Source organism: Psammomys obesus, unplaced genomic scaffold (assembly GCF_907164565.1).
Source record: "Psammomys obesus unplaced genomic scaffold, mPsaObe1.curated_primary_1811, whole genome shotgun sequence".
In the NCBI taxonomy this organism is placed as follows: domain Eukaryota; kingdom Metazoa; phylum Chordata; class Mammalia; order Rodentia; family Muridae; genus Psammomys; species Psammomys obesus.
The window spans coordinates 4,265,137-4,280,233 of NW_026596466.1; the positions used below are offsets into that span (position 1 = coordinate 4,265,137).

At 50.2% G+C, this 15,097-nt stretch overlaps 1 protein-coding gene across 1 annotated transcript in view; it reads left to right on the forward strand.

Moving 5' to 3' along the window:
• Snx8 (sorting nexin 8) overlaps positions 1-15,097 on the forward strand; it is a 48,157-nt gene that overhangs the window by 14,438 nt on the left and 18,622 nt on the right. The window contains exon 2 of the mRNA XM_055598640.1: positions 13,950-14,140. Within this exon, the coding sequence (XP_055454615.1) occupies positions 13,950-14,140 (191 nt within the window). The remainder of the gene's footprint in view (positions 1-13,949; positions 14,141-15,097) is intronic.

Here is a 15,097-nt window from a genome sequence, read left to right on the forward strand (position 1 = left end):
CACACACACACACACACACACACACACACACACACACACACACACACGGTATTATGGCTACAGAGATGGCGCCGTGGTTGAGAGCCCTGGCTGCTTTTACATAAGCTGGGCAGAGCCTGGTTCCCAGCACGTATACAGCAGCTCCCAAGTCTGTAGCTCCAGTTCTAGGGGACCCAGCGCCCTCTTCTGGCCTCCTTGAACATTACATGCACATGGTGCACAGCTACGCATGCAGACAAACGCACACATCCATTTAAACAGTTTAAAAGTGCTCTGTTCATGTGTGTGCACGTGTCTGTGTATGCGGCTGCATGTGCGTGTGACAGCGCACGTGTGCAGATACACATGCTCGTGTGCACGCATATAGATAACCGGTGTTTCTCAGCTGTTACATTCCTGTTTTTCAATCTTGTTTTCCGCTTGAGACATGGTCTGACTGGCCCAGAGATCACCGGTCAGGCCCCCAGGAATCCTCCCCCTTTGGCTCTCCGGCGTGCACTACCTCACCCGCCATTTCCCCCTCAGTGCCGGAGACCGAATTCAGGTCCTCGTTCTTGAGCAGAGAGCACTTCACTAGCAGAGCCATCTCCACAGTTAGGCCTCTGTCCAGCCCCTTTCTATGTTAGGATCCGATAATTCATTGTTTCGGCTAGTCTAGCTAGCCACCTTGCTCTGGGAATTGTCTCCGTCTCCTAAACACGGAGGGGGAGTGGTTATGGTAGCCGGCCTCCATGCCCACTTGGCATTTGCATGTTCAGGGGAGCTGAACTCATCCATGGAGCTACACCCCCAGCCCCTGACACTATTCTCAGTTCTTGGATAGCGACTGAACACGGTAAACACAGGCCTCCGCTCTCCACAGCTTACACACAGCAGTCGGGAGATAGAATAACCAAAAGTACACCTTAGAAAGTGCTGGGGAGAATCAGAGCCAGGGGAGGTGCTACGCTGTGGATTTTGCAAGCCACAGCCATCACCAATAAAAAATGCCGCGGAGAAAGCAATGATTACAGCCAGCATCCTAAGGAAGGTGGGAAGTTGGTCCAGCAGATAGGGGTCAGGTGGGGGCAAGGTAAGCCTTCTGGGCAGAGGAGACAGTGTTGAGGCCAGGCTCAGGGGTAAGGTGGCTGTGTTGGGCACAGGAAGGAAGCCAGTGTGGCTGGGGAGAGGCTAGGGAGCTGTCAAGGATTGCTTACTGGCTAACGAGGAAGAGAACTCTAGGTGGGTGGCAGTAGACTCGAAGCTCTGCTTAGGACCTGCTCTCCTTTGGGGCTGCCCAGCGCCCTCAGTGAGGAAGCTGTGCTCTGTGGTTTCCTTTTTCCTTTCCCTTCCTCCCCTTTCCTGTTTAATTACCCTCGTTTCTCTTCCTTCTGTTTCCTTCTCCTCCTCTTTTTTTTGAGGCAGCACATCTCAGATATCCCATGCTGGTCTGGAACCCCTGCTGGATGGCTGGGCTTAACAGCTGTGCGCCACCTCCCCTTGGTTGGTGTGGTGCTGGGGATGGGACCCAGGGCTTTGTGCAGGCTAGGCAAGCACTCGACTCACCGAGCCACACCCCAGCCTTTTCTCACGGTATTACAGGGGAGTATTTGGTTCCTCCATGAACATTTTGAGGACAGTCTTGTCTGATACTTTACTATTAGGAATCTGGCATCGGTCCTACAGGCCAAAAAAATAAATAAATAAATAAATAAATGAAAAAAAAAATTGTGATTCCGTAGACTCTGACCCAAGCACTGAATGAAATCACAGCAGAACCCTATTTGAAGGTGTGTATGCCCTTTACAGTAGCAGAGACCAGTTACCAGGCCTACGGGAGTGACGGAGAGTATTGCTGAGGTAAGTGAAGCTCAGCGGTGCTCCCTCAGTTGTGATCTGCTGCGAAGACCCTGTCTTCAACGCAGGTGGAGTAGTGTGGGTACTGCACGTGGAAAAAAGGATCACAGGAAGCCCAGGAGTTACATTAGACAAGGCGTTGCTGGCTCCTAGCTATTCAGCAGTTGGATGTAGAACTTGAAAGTTCTAGGCCTGCTTGGGAATCTTATAAGTAAAACCCTGTCTGAAAACAAAAAGTAAAAAGAGGGCTGGGGTGTGGCTCAGTGATACAACACTTGCTTAGAATCCCCCAGTGAGGGGCTGGGTGTGGCTCAGAGGTAGAGCACCTGCCTAGAACCCCCCAGTGAGGGGCTGGGGTGTGGCTCAGTGATAGGGTACTAGCCCCTGGGTTCAATTAAATTTTGAAAGAGGTGTATGTCTTTCCAACTGAGGAAAAGAGGACAAAATACTGAGCATTGGCCAAAGTGGGAGGCAGCTGGGCCTGTTGCTTAAGGGGGTGTAGATTGGCTGAGTCACTTTGGAAAACTGGAAATATTTACTAGACTGAGCATATGCAAGCGCTGTGATCTGGCGCATACACTCACGCCTGTGTTACCTATCCAGCAGAAGTGCATTCCACATATGTCCACAAAAAGCCATGCTCTGGAACATTCTTAGCAGTGCCATGTGTCATAGATTGGCAGTGGAACCACCCAGATGCCCAGCCGGCTAGGAATGAATGAGCAGTGGGCTGCGCGGCAGGATTCATGGAAGGCACAGGGTGCATCCGCTGTGTGTGACCTGAGCGCCTCAAGCTGAGGAGGAGGCTGGACCTCGGGCTCTCACTCCACTGTGTGAAATAGGCCAACTCGTGAGAGAGGTGTCGCAGGTGGTGGCTGAGGAGACAGGATGTGGTAGCCTGTCATTTCGTTACTTAAACAAACAAACAAACAAACAAACAAAAAACCCCACAGCATTTCTCTTTCTTGCCTTTGCTAGCTGTGAACTATGGGTGAGGCTGGCTTTGAGCTCACAGATCCGTTTCCTGCCACTGCCTCCAGCTGCTGAAGGTATGCACCACCACCCCAACACCTGGCGAGGTTTGTTTGTGGTGGTTTTGAGGCATTTGACATCCACCAGCCTCAGCTTCCCCAGTGCTGTGATTATGGGCGTGTGCCACCATCCATAGCTCCTTTTTTTCCCTGTTATTTTGGGTGTTTGAAATATTTTGTGATTAGAACAAACATAGAGACATTTCAAAGTTTTTTAGCAAAAAAACAAACAAAAAACAATTGAACAGGCTGAATAAAAAATTGTTAACAGTGATTATTTGAGTGGCTAGGGATTTAGGTAGCTTTGTTGTTTTGTAGCAAATTTGAAAACGTGTTCTGTAGACATGGGAACACTGGCTGTTTGTAAAGGGGTCCGTACGTAGCAGTGCAGCTTTAGGGATGGGGAAGTCAGCAGTCTTCATAGACTGCGGGCTGGAGGGCTTGGGTTGGAAGTTACTGTGGAGCCTGAGAGGCCTTCCTTCTTTCCCTTTCCCCGAAGTGCTGTGCCAGGCATGTTTTCTCATAGCCCTGCCTTTTTTGAGAGGAGACCTTATTATCTCAATGTGGCCCCAGACTCCTGGGTTCAGCAGATCCTCACTGCTCAGCCTGCTGGACTCAGGTCCTGTCGCTCTATGAACCTTGTTTAAAGCTTGCTGTAGGGCAGACTGGGCCCCAGTGGCACAGTGCTTGCCTGGCATGCAGGACTCTGGGTTCTAGGCCCAGCAGCAGAACAAACAAAACCAGGAGAGTGGTGCCTCCTGCACCATACAGCAGTAGGGGCCTGTCCTAGTCAGGAGAGACCATGGGCTCCAGCCCAGGGAAGGCTTCCTGTGTCTCCTGGCGCCTGAGCTGCTGAGTTGTCATTTCTGAAGCTGTGGTCATGATAAGGATGAGGAAACTTCTGCTCCCATTTCCTGAGGACAGTTTGTTTATTTCAGAACTTAGCTCAGAGGCTTTTGTTTATTTTAATTTTATTAAAACTAAATGCACTTTTTGTGTGTGTGAATACTTTGTCAACATGTATGAATGCTCACGGAGCATGCTTGCTAGCTGTAGAGGTAAGAAAAGGGAGTCGGATTCCTTGGAAACTTCAGTTACTAATGGTTGTTAGTCATGTGGGTGCTGGGAATTGAACTTACAATGTTGTTAACCATTGACCCATCATTTTTCCAGCCTGTCAGAAAAGATGTTAACAAGAGTGTAAATAGTTTTATGAGCTTGAGAAGGAATGTGCGTGCTGAATGCTGAGGGCATCTCCCACTCCATTACCTACCCTTTCCCCAACGCCTGCCTTGACCATCATCTTTGATATAGACTCTTGCTATGTGGCCAACGTTGGTCTTAAACTCAAGATTTTCCTGTGCAAGTGCTTTACCGATGAGTCACACCCTGAGCTCCTCACTGGGAATTCTAGGCAGGGGCTCTACCACTGAGCCACACCCCAGCCCCTCACTGGGGGATTCTAGGCAGGGGCTCTACCACTGAGCCACACCCTCGGCATTGGCTTAAATCACATCTCTCTGTCCCTGACACTGATTCTTAGTCTGTGGCCTTGGGGCCAGCAAAACAATATTGCCTAGGAATTTCTGTGTAATGCATGTCCTTAGGGTTACTCTGGGCCTGTAGGTTAGGAATCTCTGGATGGGTGGGGTATGGGTGGAGGCAGCCATCTATGTGTGAACAAGCCTATCATACACGCCAGTTTGGAATCCTGAGCTCTGGGACCCTGCCAGTTGCCACTTGCATCAACCTTCCTTATCCTTCATTGGTGGTGAGCTGACAGCTGGCGTTTGCCTCTTAGAGTGGTAGAACACTGAACTTGGAGTCTGCAGGAAGGGGCAGGCAGTTCTTTCTGCCTCAAAGCCAGAAGAACCTCACACGTCTTTAAGAACACCAAGTGCCCAGCAGGCCAGTGTGCCTAGGGCAGACATAGGAACTAGGAACTTCTGGTTATTTTTGAGACAGGCTCTATGTAGCCCTGGCTGTCCTGGAACTCACTATGTAGGACAGACTGTCCTGAAGCTGGCGGAGATAAACCTGTCTCTGCTTCAGATGCTGTGTTGAGGACATTTACCACCATGCCCAGGAGCTTCTGTTCACTGTAGGGCGGGCACTGGTGCACCAGAAGAGTGATACGGTTCAAGCCCAGCTCGCTGAACCAGGTGAGTTTAGTGGGGTTAGTTACAGAAGCACAGGCAGTCCATGGCTGCACAGCAAAGTTCCAGTCTCTTCATATGGGATCCTGGGGAGGGAAGGGTGCTGGTGAGGATTCTGAAGACTTTTTTTTTGAGCCTCTTCTCTCTCCATAGAAGTCTTATCGCAGCTTCTGTGAGTCAAGTCAGTGACGGTCAGGTTCAGCCTATAGAGAACAGCCACATGGCATCTGTGACAGTTTTAAGAGCTTTCTCTGGTGAAGGATGCCCATCCTACCAACATGGAGTTGGGTGACTCCTTTATTGGTCAGCCTGGAGCATTATGGTCCTGAGCTGGGCTGGGCTTGGCCTTCTAGCAGCCAAGATGCAGGGGACTTGCACTGAGCTGCCCTGCTCTCCCCATGGGTACTGTACAGCTTGCAGGTAGTGTCCGGGCCTGGACTGCTATGTTATAGCCAGCATTTGCAAAGTGGGGGAGAAGGCTGTGGCATGCTTTGCCAGGAAGATCCTGTGTGCTGCTGAGCCCACTGGACTCCTCGATTGCCAAGTTACTGTGTAACATTCAGCACAAGAGTCTTGGGGACAAGAGCAGAGTGTGTGCATGTGTGTGTTTGGGTGCATGTTTGTGTGTTTCTCTCAGTGAGTGGGTAACTGACTGGACAATCACAGCATCTTGAATTTTGCTTTCCCTGTTTGTTTGGGTTCACATGAGTTCATACTGTCAGATGGCTCCCAGTTATTACATCTTGTTGTTTTGTTGCTTTTCTTTTTTCTCTCTCTCTCTCTTTTTTTTTTTTTTTTTTTTTTTGAGACAAGGTTTCTCTGTGTAGCCCTGGCTGTGGCTGCCCTGGACTGACTTTGTAGACCAGGCTGGCCTTGAACTCACAGAGATCTATCTGCCTCTGCCTCCTGAGTACTGGGATGAAAGGTGTGCGCCAGGCCTGACTCCCTTAGTTATTTTTTTTTAAAGATTTATTTATTATGCATACAGTGTTCTACCTGCGTGTACACCTACACTCCAGCAGAGGGCACCAGATCTCATGAATGGTTGTGAGCCACCATGTGGTTGCTGAGAATTGGACTCAGGACCTTTGGAAGAGCAGACGGTGCTCTTACCCTCTGAGCCGTCTCTCCAGCCCCCTTAGTTATTTTTTTATTGCTATGACAAAACACCATGACCACGGCGACTTATAGAAGACAGGATTTGTTTGGGGCTTATGGTCTCAGGGTTGATTCCAAGACATGATGGTGGGGAGCATTGCAGCGGGCAGGCAGGAATGGTGCTGGAGTAGTAGTTGAGAGCTGACAGCTTGAGACATGACCACGAGGCAGAGAGGGCTAACTTAGACCGGCTTGGGCTTTTGTAATCTCAGAGCCCTCCCTCAGTGAGGTGCCTCCTCCCACAAGAGCACACGGCCTACCTAATCCTTCCCAAACAGTTCCACCAGCTGAGGCCAAGTATTCAAATAGATGAGCCTCTGGGGCCGTTCAGTCAGAGCAGACCTGCTTTCTCTGCATCTGCTTGACCCCTGCTGTAGTGCTCATCTGCTCTTAGGTAGGGAGGTCTGTTAGTCCCTTACATACTTCCATATCGTTAGAAGGTATTCCCAGAACAGCCACAAAAACTCTGCTGTGGAGGACGTTTATTTAGTACTGCATGTTGAAGCCAGGGCTTTGTGCATGATAGGCAGGGGTTCTGCCACTGAGCCAGACCCTAACCCCTTATTGGGGAATTCTAGGCAAGGGCTCTGTCCATGAGCCACACCCCCAGTCCCTCAATGGGGTTCTAAGCAGGCATTCTACCAGAGCTACATTTCCCAGCCCACCTTTTACATTTTGAAATAGGACTGGCCTTGGACTCGCTGTATCTGTCGCACGGTGGCCTTGAACTTGTGGTCTTTCTGATTGAGTTTCCCAAGTAGCTCGTATACTACATGGACTCATGACTGCTCCACCAGTCAAGGCGTCTGGTGGAACACTTTCGAAGTTTTTGTTGGTGGCTTCACAACTGGAGGGCAATAAATCTGGGAGGAAGTTGGTGACGTTTATTGAGTGTTTTATTTTCACCAGCTATTTTCAGCTGTGCTGTGTCATTTAATTCCGAGGCATGCTGCCTGCCAGCTGAGAACCCCACAGGAAAGCAATTTGTTCCTGAGTGGCTAGAGCAGGGAGCGCGAGAGGGTGGTGGGGCCTGTCTAGGGGACGCTGGAGGACTGTGTTCTCGGCAGAGGTGGTACGGGCCGCTGGGTGGTACCGCTCCTTATGTCTTCGTGTGTGTGTGTGTGTGTGTGTGTGTGTGTGTGTGTGTACGTGTGTGTACTGTTGGTCAAAATCTTGGCTTCAAAATCTCAATCCTCATCCTCTGCTTCCTGAGTTCTGAGATTTTAGGCGTCTGCCTAAAAAGGTTTTGCTTACCTCTCAAAACCTTTTTATTACCTTTATCCAGTTATTTATGGTCGGGGGAAACTGTGCCATGGTGCACAAGTGCCAGTCAGAGGACATGGTGAGGGAGTAGACTCCCAGTGATCAAACTGGGGTGGTCGTGCTTGGTAGCATGTGCTTATCTGCCTAGCCATTTCTCCAGCTGCCTCACCCGACTCTGTGTTCGTTTTGGAAGCCATAAATATTGTGCTGGGATGTGGGCACTGCTGGCCCACATACCGACACTAATATGGATGCTGGCTTCCACCCGATGTCTCTCATCAGAGCTTGCCTCTGCCTTCCAGCGCCACGGCCTGGCTGCTTCCTCATCTAATCTGTTGTATTTCTGTGCTGCTGGGGTGGTGTGCAGTGTATCTGTCTCCAGGGGCCATGCTCGCTGAAGAAGGTGAGTGCTCACCCCAGAGAACCCAGCATCTTCCTTCCTGCCTCCTGTGGCCCACCTGTGACAGTGAGGCTGTCCAAGGCAACTTTTTTCTTTTTTTTTTTTTTTTTTTTTTGAGACAGTCTGGGTATGCCAACCCTGGGTGGTCTTTAGCTCATAGGTGCCCTCTTGCCTGTAACCTCAGCCTTGGAAGTGCTGGGGTTACAGGTGTGCGTTCTTTTCTCTCTCTCTCTTTCTTTCTTTCTTTCTTTCTTTCTTTCTTTCTTTCTTTCTTTCTTGTGTGCGTTCTTTTCTCTCTTTCTTTCCTTCCTTCCTTCCTTCCTTCCTTCCTTCCTTCCTTCCTTCCTTCCTCCCTCCCTCCCTCCCTCCCTCCCTCCCTCCCTCCCTTCCTTCCTTCCTTCCTTCCTTCCTTCCTTCCTTCCTTTCTTTCCTTCTTCCTTTCTTTCCTTTCTTTCTTACCGGGTTTCTCTGTGTAGCCTTGGCTGTCCTGGATCTTTGTAGATCAGGCTGGCTTTGAACTCAGAGATCTGCCTTGCCTCTGCCTTCCCGATTGCTGGGACTACAGGCACGAGCAGTGGCACATGACATGCAGTCTTTTTTGTTTTGTTTCGTTTTTTGTTTTTTTTCCAGACAGGGTTTCTCTGTGTATCTGTGCCCTGGACTTGCTCTGTAGACCATGTTGGTCTTGAACTCAGAGACCCGCCTGCCGCTGTCTCCCAAGTGCTGGGATTACAGGCGTGTGGCACCCCACCAGGTGCATTCTTTTTTTTTTTTCATTGAAACTTTCTTTTGAGGGGCTGGAGAATGGCTTCGAAGTTGTGCTTACTGCGTTTGCAGAGGCTCCACAGGGTGGCTCGCAGGAAGTGCTGGGATTCAGGGACATGTGTTCCCATACCCAGCTGACCTCGGAAGTTAGCAAACCAGTGCCTAGGGTCATACTGTGTTGTGGTTGGCACCTTGGCAGGGCACCGTGACTACATTTGGGGCTTCTTACTTATAGAAGTAATAGTGTGACTGTAATATTTGGATCCTCTCCCCCTTTGTTGTTCGTTTCCTCTTTTATGTGTGTGTTGTGGTGTTCACACATGTGTGCAGGTGTGTGTGCCTGTAGACGCCAGAGGAGTTCAACGTGGATGTTGGTGGTGTTCTTCTGGAGTCTCCACCTTGAAAAATGTAAAGATATTTATTGTATGTTGCATGTTCATCTGAGGGAGTGAGAGGGCACCTTGCAGACGTCAGTTGTTGGGATTTGTGACATGTACCTGTACCTCCTGCTTTTGTCTGTCTGTCTGTCTGTCTGTCTGTCTGTCTATCTATCTATCTCCAAGACAGGGTGTCTCTGTGTAGCCCTAGCTACTCACTTTGTAGACCAGGCTGGCCTTGAACTCACAGAGAACCGTTTGCCTCTGCCTCCCAGAATGCTTGGAACCAGGGTTCCAGATGTATTGTGAACCACCTGTGGGTGCTGGGAACCAAAAGCAAGTCCTTTGCAAGAACAAGTGTTCTTGACTGCAGGGCCATCTCTCCAGCCCTGTCTTTTGGAGACATGTCTTCTCACTAGTGTCTTTTTTTAGAGAGTGAATGTGTGCTTGTGAGGGAGGGTCTGCATATTTGCATGTGTGTGTGTGTGCGTGTGTGTTCGTGTGCGTGTGTGTTCATGTGTGTGTGTGCGTGTGTGTGTGCGCGCGCGCGCTGATGGACAGCCTCAGGCGCGTCATTCGCAGGAACGCTGTGTGCTTCCTTTGAGGGAGGCTCGCATGAGCCTAGAACTTAATGGGTAGGCTAGGGTGGGCCTGTTGGCCAACAGTCCCAGGGCTCCTTTTGCCTCCGTCTCACAGGTCTGGGCTCACTAGTGTGTGCCACCCTGCCCAGCCTGACAGGGTCACAGGCATGTACCCCACCCATGGCTTTCCAGGGTGTTTGAGGGACACCAAGGGTCGAGGTGCTGTTTGTGCTTTAGAGATGTGCCTGTGAGATCCTCCTGTGTTCAAAGTTCAAATTCTTCACCCAAGTGGGATCCTTCGGTAATCATTAGTGTGGTCTCAGGCTGCCCTAGAGGACTGACGTGTCTTACTCTCTGAGGAAATCAAGAAGATAAATGCATGCTTAATAGAGAGCGTTGAAAAAGAATCAGCTGGGCACAGTGGGACATAACTCTGATTCCAGCTGGGAGGCCGAGGCAGCCAGGTCTTTCTTGAGTTCAAGGCTAGACTAGTCTGCATTTTGAGCTCCTGCCAGCCAGGGTTAAGGAAGGTAGTGAGGCCCTATCTGGAAAAAACATTTTTAAATGGAGACCTTTGTTGCCCCTCTGCTTGTTACCGTTCTGCTGGCTCTGTTCATCTTTCTGTCCCCCTGTCGGTTATATTACCTTGGTGTTTTCAGCAGGCATTGTGTTTTGATATAGGGTGTCACACTGTATCCCAGGCTAGTCTTGGATTTATGGCAGTTTGTGGGTGTGTGCCTCTGACTCCCAGATTCTGGGATTATGGGCATATACCACCATTGGAATTCTGTTTTTATTGTTTTATTTTATTTTATTTTTTTTGAAAAGGTCTTTGTATGTAGTCAAGCTGATCTAGAAACCAGGATCCTCCTGCCTGAGTCTACCAGTGTGCAGCAGCACACCCTGCCACATCACCCCCGCCTTGAACTCCCGATCCTCCACCGCCTGTGCAGTCATCACAGTCATGTGCTGCTGTGTCTGTGCTGTCTTTTCACGTCTGTGGTTTGATAAAAAGTTGGCTGTTGCTCTTACCCTGAGGGTTTTCTTGTACCCAAAGAACCACTTCTGGCTCAGTGTTCTCAAGATTCTCTGTCAGTTCTCTCTCTCTCTGCCACCCCCCTTCCCAATCTCCAGAATCATGAACCAGAAAATGTCCTAAGGAAAGAGCCTGTGGTGGTTTGAATGAGAGGGCCCCATGAGCTCATAACTTGAATACTTGTTTCCTGCTTGGTGGAACTGTTCGGGGAGTATTAAAAGGTGTGGCCTTGTCGGAGGAGCTGAGTCTCTAGGGACGGGCTTTGAGGTTTCAAAAGCCTACAACATTCCAGTTGGCTTTCTCTCTGCATGTAAGTTCTTAGCTGCTGTTCCAGTGCCTGCCTGCCTGCCTGCCTGCTGTCATGCTCCCACCATAGTGGTCCTGGACTGACCCTCTGAAACTATAAGCAGGTCCCCAGTTAAGTGCTGTCTTTCATAGGTTGCCTTGGTCATCGTGTCTTTTCCTGCAATAGAAAGGTAACCAAGACAGACTCTCTGGGGCTGGAGAGGTGGCTCACCAGTTAAGAGCACTGGCTGCTTTTGTAGACGGCCTGCATTCAGTTGCTAGCACCAATGGAGAGGCACAACTCTCTGCAAATCATGTTCCATGACTTAACATAATAGACCTTGGGGTGGAAGAATGGTGTTAGGAGTGCTTGCTGCTTTTGCAGAAGACCCAGATTTGGTTCTTAGCGTCCATCAGGGCAGGTCACAACTGCTTGTAGCTCCAAGGGATCCAACACCCTTTTCTTCCCTTCTGGGCACCCATGTTCAGGGACACACACACACACACACACACACACAAAACAAAAAATCAAGAGCTGAGGATGGTGGAGTCCACCTTTAAATCCAGCCTAGGCTGGGGAATTTCTGTGAATTCAAGGTCAGCCAGGTCTACAAAGAGAGTTCCAGGAGGGCCAGAGAGATCCTGTTTCAAAAAACAAAAAAACCCGACCAAAAAAAAAAAAAAAAAAAAAAAAATCATCAAACTTGCAACTGCAGTTTTTCATGTTTGGAGGAGAAACGTTCTTCTACCAGGCCCAGGTACTATTCGGTATATATGTATACACATGTACATCCATGTACCCCTACAGCTGTTACCCTTTGTGTCTGCGTCAGTGTGGATATATGCATGGTAAACTTACATGCTGTCCAAGTGGCAGTCAGGCGACAGCCTCCGGAGCATTCCTCACCCTCCGCCTTGTTAGAGACAGGCTCCCATCACTGTTGAACACTCTGAACTAGCTGGCTCTTAGGCCTCCATTTCTGCCGTCTGCTTCCTGTCTCTCTGTGCAGTGCTGCTATCACAAACTTGTACTTCTGGGTTCAGCTTTATGTGGGGTCTAGGGTTCATGCTCAAGTCTTTACACTTGCATGGCAGGGCAGGCACATTATTGACTGAGCCATCAGCCCAACTCCCTGAGCAGTATGTTTTTAGAATATTCTGTTTATTCAGAATTTTCTAACCATCAGCTATTCAGACATTTTTTCCTCCCAAGACAGGTTTTTGTTTGTTTGTTTGTTTGTGCAGTTCTGGCTGTACTGGAACTTGCTCATGGAACTAGTAGGATTTATGGAACATGTAGAGCAGGCTGGCCTGGAGCTCAGAGATCCGCCTGCCTCTGCCTCCTGAGTGCTGGGATTAAAGGTGTGCGCCTCCACCACCTGGCTTATTTAGAACATTTTAACATGTTACCCTTTCAGAAAGCCCCTGGATTGAGTGTGATGGTACATCCACACGACGCCAGAACCTAGGAGGCTGAGGCAAAGGCTGCACCTTAGGTGATTCTCACCTGTGCAGATTTCATGCTAGCAAGGGTTACACGGGACCCTGACTCAGAAAGCAAAGCCAAACATTTGTACTTACAGAGCCAGGGAGATGAGTCACTAGTGTTTGCCACAGAAGAACCCACATAAAAACCAGTCATGGTGATATGGAGGAGGCAGACAGGAGGAGGCTTGGACGAGGTGAGCTCTCTTCCTTTACCAACTTAATTGAACTGACTGAGTTCCAGGTAAAGAAAGAGACCCCACCTCATCCATTGAGGCTTGGCCCTGGAACCCTGGCTGGCACAGTGAGGGAATGAAGGAAGGACAGACACATAACCGCACATAAAGGAAAGCTGGGGTGGGTGTGTCATGCTTGGTTTGTGGAGCAGTGCCAACTGCACAACTTGGAGCCTCAGCACTGCAGGAGGGCTAGTTAGTAGGAGGTCTCTGAGAGAGCAGTCTAGGGTTGCCTTTGCCTGGGGAGGGGAAGCTGCAGTTGATAGTTCTTGCACACACAGTGGCTCGCAAATTCTTTTGCTTGGACCAGGAGAAGCTTTGCAGTGCCTCTGAGCATCATCTTACACGAGGAAGATTTTGCCAGTTCCCATGGGTCTGAGGCATCAGTATCCTTGATACGGCTGTGCCCACGTCAGTGATGCACATTCACTCAGGTCTTCACCCACTTCTTAAACATTCACTCAGTGGCCTTGGCTCTTCCAAGAGACCCTGTCTTAAAAGGGGTGGGGGTGGGGGCAGGAGAGATGCCTCAGTGGTTAAGAGCATTGGCTGCTCTTCCAGAAATCCCATGATTCAATTCCCAGCATGACAGCTAACAACTGTCTGCAACGCCACTCCAGTTCCAGGGGATACAACACTCTCTTCTGGCTTCCATGGACACATCATGAAGCTCCTACACCTATGGACATAAAAGAGAACCACACATACACATTTAAAAACCAGTGACGTAGATGGCATGAAGAACACACGAGCTGTGTGTATTGCTGCACGCCTGAACCCCAACACTCAGGGAGGCGGAGGCAGACAGATCTCTGTGAGTTTGAGGCCAGCCTGGTCTACCAGGACAGCCAAGAAACCCTGTCTTGGGGGGGGCGGGGAACCAAACCAAAACAAAAAACCCAAACCAAAAAGACAGAAGAAAAGCAGGCGAGCCCGCCCTCCGGCCTCCACACACTCTGCACAGACACAGGCTCCCTGACACATCATGTCGGTGGTGTGTTCCGGTTGCTGTCTTCTTCCTGCTGGTCCTGATGTGCAGTGCCTTCCCCAGGGCTGTTGGGCCACTGTGCATCTTTAGAGGAAGGTCTATACGTGTCTGTGTGGTTAGACTGCAAGCTTCCCCCCTCCCTAACTGCACTCCAGTTGCTGTCTGTGCTCTTACCCACTCACAGAGGAAGCTCCCCGGGAGGGATTCCTCTGGGTGCTGCAGCCTGGGGAAGGGTGGATCTGGTGTGGCTGTGGCTGTGGCCAGAGTCCATGTGCTGAGCCAGCACAGGGTACGGGGAGGCCCCGCTGCCTGAGCGCCTGTCTTTACCTGTCATCCGCTTTGTCTCCCTCAGGCCCCCGAACAGTCCAGGTCACCAAGTGGCCGGACCTGGATCCCAGGCGAATGCAGATGCCGCCGGGGAATCCGCTGCTGCTGTCCTACACCCTGCAGGAGCTGCTGGCCAGGGACACGGTGCAGGTGGAGCTCATCCCCGAGAAGAAGGGCCTGTTCCTCAAGCATGTGGAATACGAGGTGTCCAGCCAGGTAACTGGACGGCGTGTGCTGGAGCAGAGCCACAGCCCAGCCTGGGCCAGAGTGCTGGGGGGGGTCAGCTCTAGGGTGCGCCCCAATACCTGAGGGTGTAGGTGAGCTGGCCAGCCAACTCCTGGATACCTGCTGCTGCCTGTAGCTGCTTCTGACTCAGCTAGGTCTCTGTCGGGTTCATTTTTTGACTTTAATTTTTTTTTTTTAAATTAATCTTAATATTTTTCTCTGTTTGTTTCTTTCTTTAAAAATAGGATCTTACTGCATAACCCTGGCTAGCTTTGAGCGCACAGTAATCCTAGTGCCCTGGCCTCCTGAGTCCTAGGATTATAGGCCTGAGCCACCAGACCTGGCTAGTGGGAATCTTTTTTGTCACCAGAGTGTATACCTGCAGTGCCCTTGCCCCAGTGCTGGATTGCAACATTGGTAATCCCTTGATGATGAGAACATCGGTCCAGTGCAATCTGGGTTCCAACCCTGTCTCCCATTTACAGGGGAGGACCAGCTCATGCCCTTCACCCCTTTAGTGATGTCAGCTTCCTGCTGCCAGGCACCCAAATGTCTGGGTTCATGAGACACAGCTCTGTTGTGACAGGCTTGGTGCTCAGCTATCTTGGTCATTTTGTGCCTTCTTCCATGGTTTTTCAGGTATCGTGCTCCAGTTAGGATGGACTTGGGAGAGTTTTGCTGTTTGTCCTGTGATGGAATAGTTCACAGCTAACAACATCTTCTGGTTATGTGTCGTCTTCAGTGAGGGACTTCCAGGAACAGAGCAGGGCCCACTCCCTTCCGAGAAAGCAGAGCCCTGGATGCACTAGGCTTAGTTTGAAAAGTAGTGACCGTCTCATCTCGGGACAGAGGCCCAGTGTGCAGGTGTCCTTCCTGTCATGGCTGACTACCGTGTTCTTGGTTCTCTTTTCTCTTTCCTTTTCTTTTCTTTCCCTCCCCCCCCCCCCC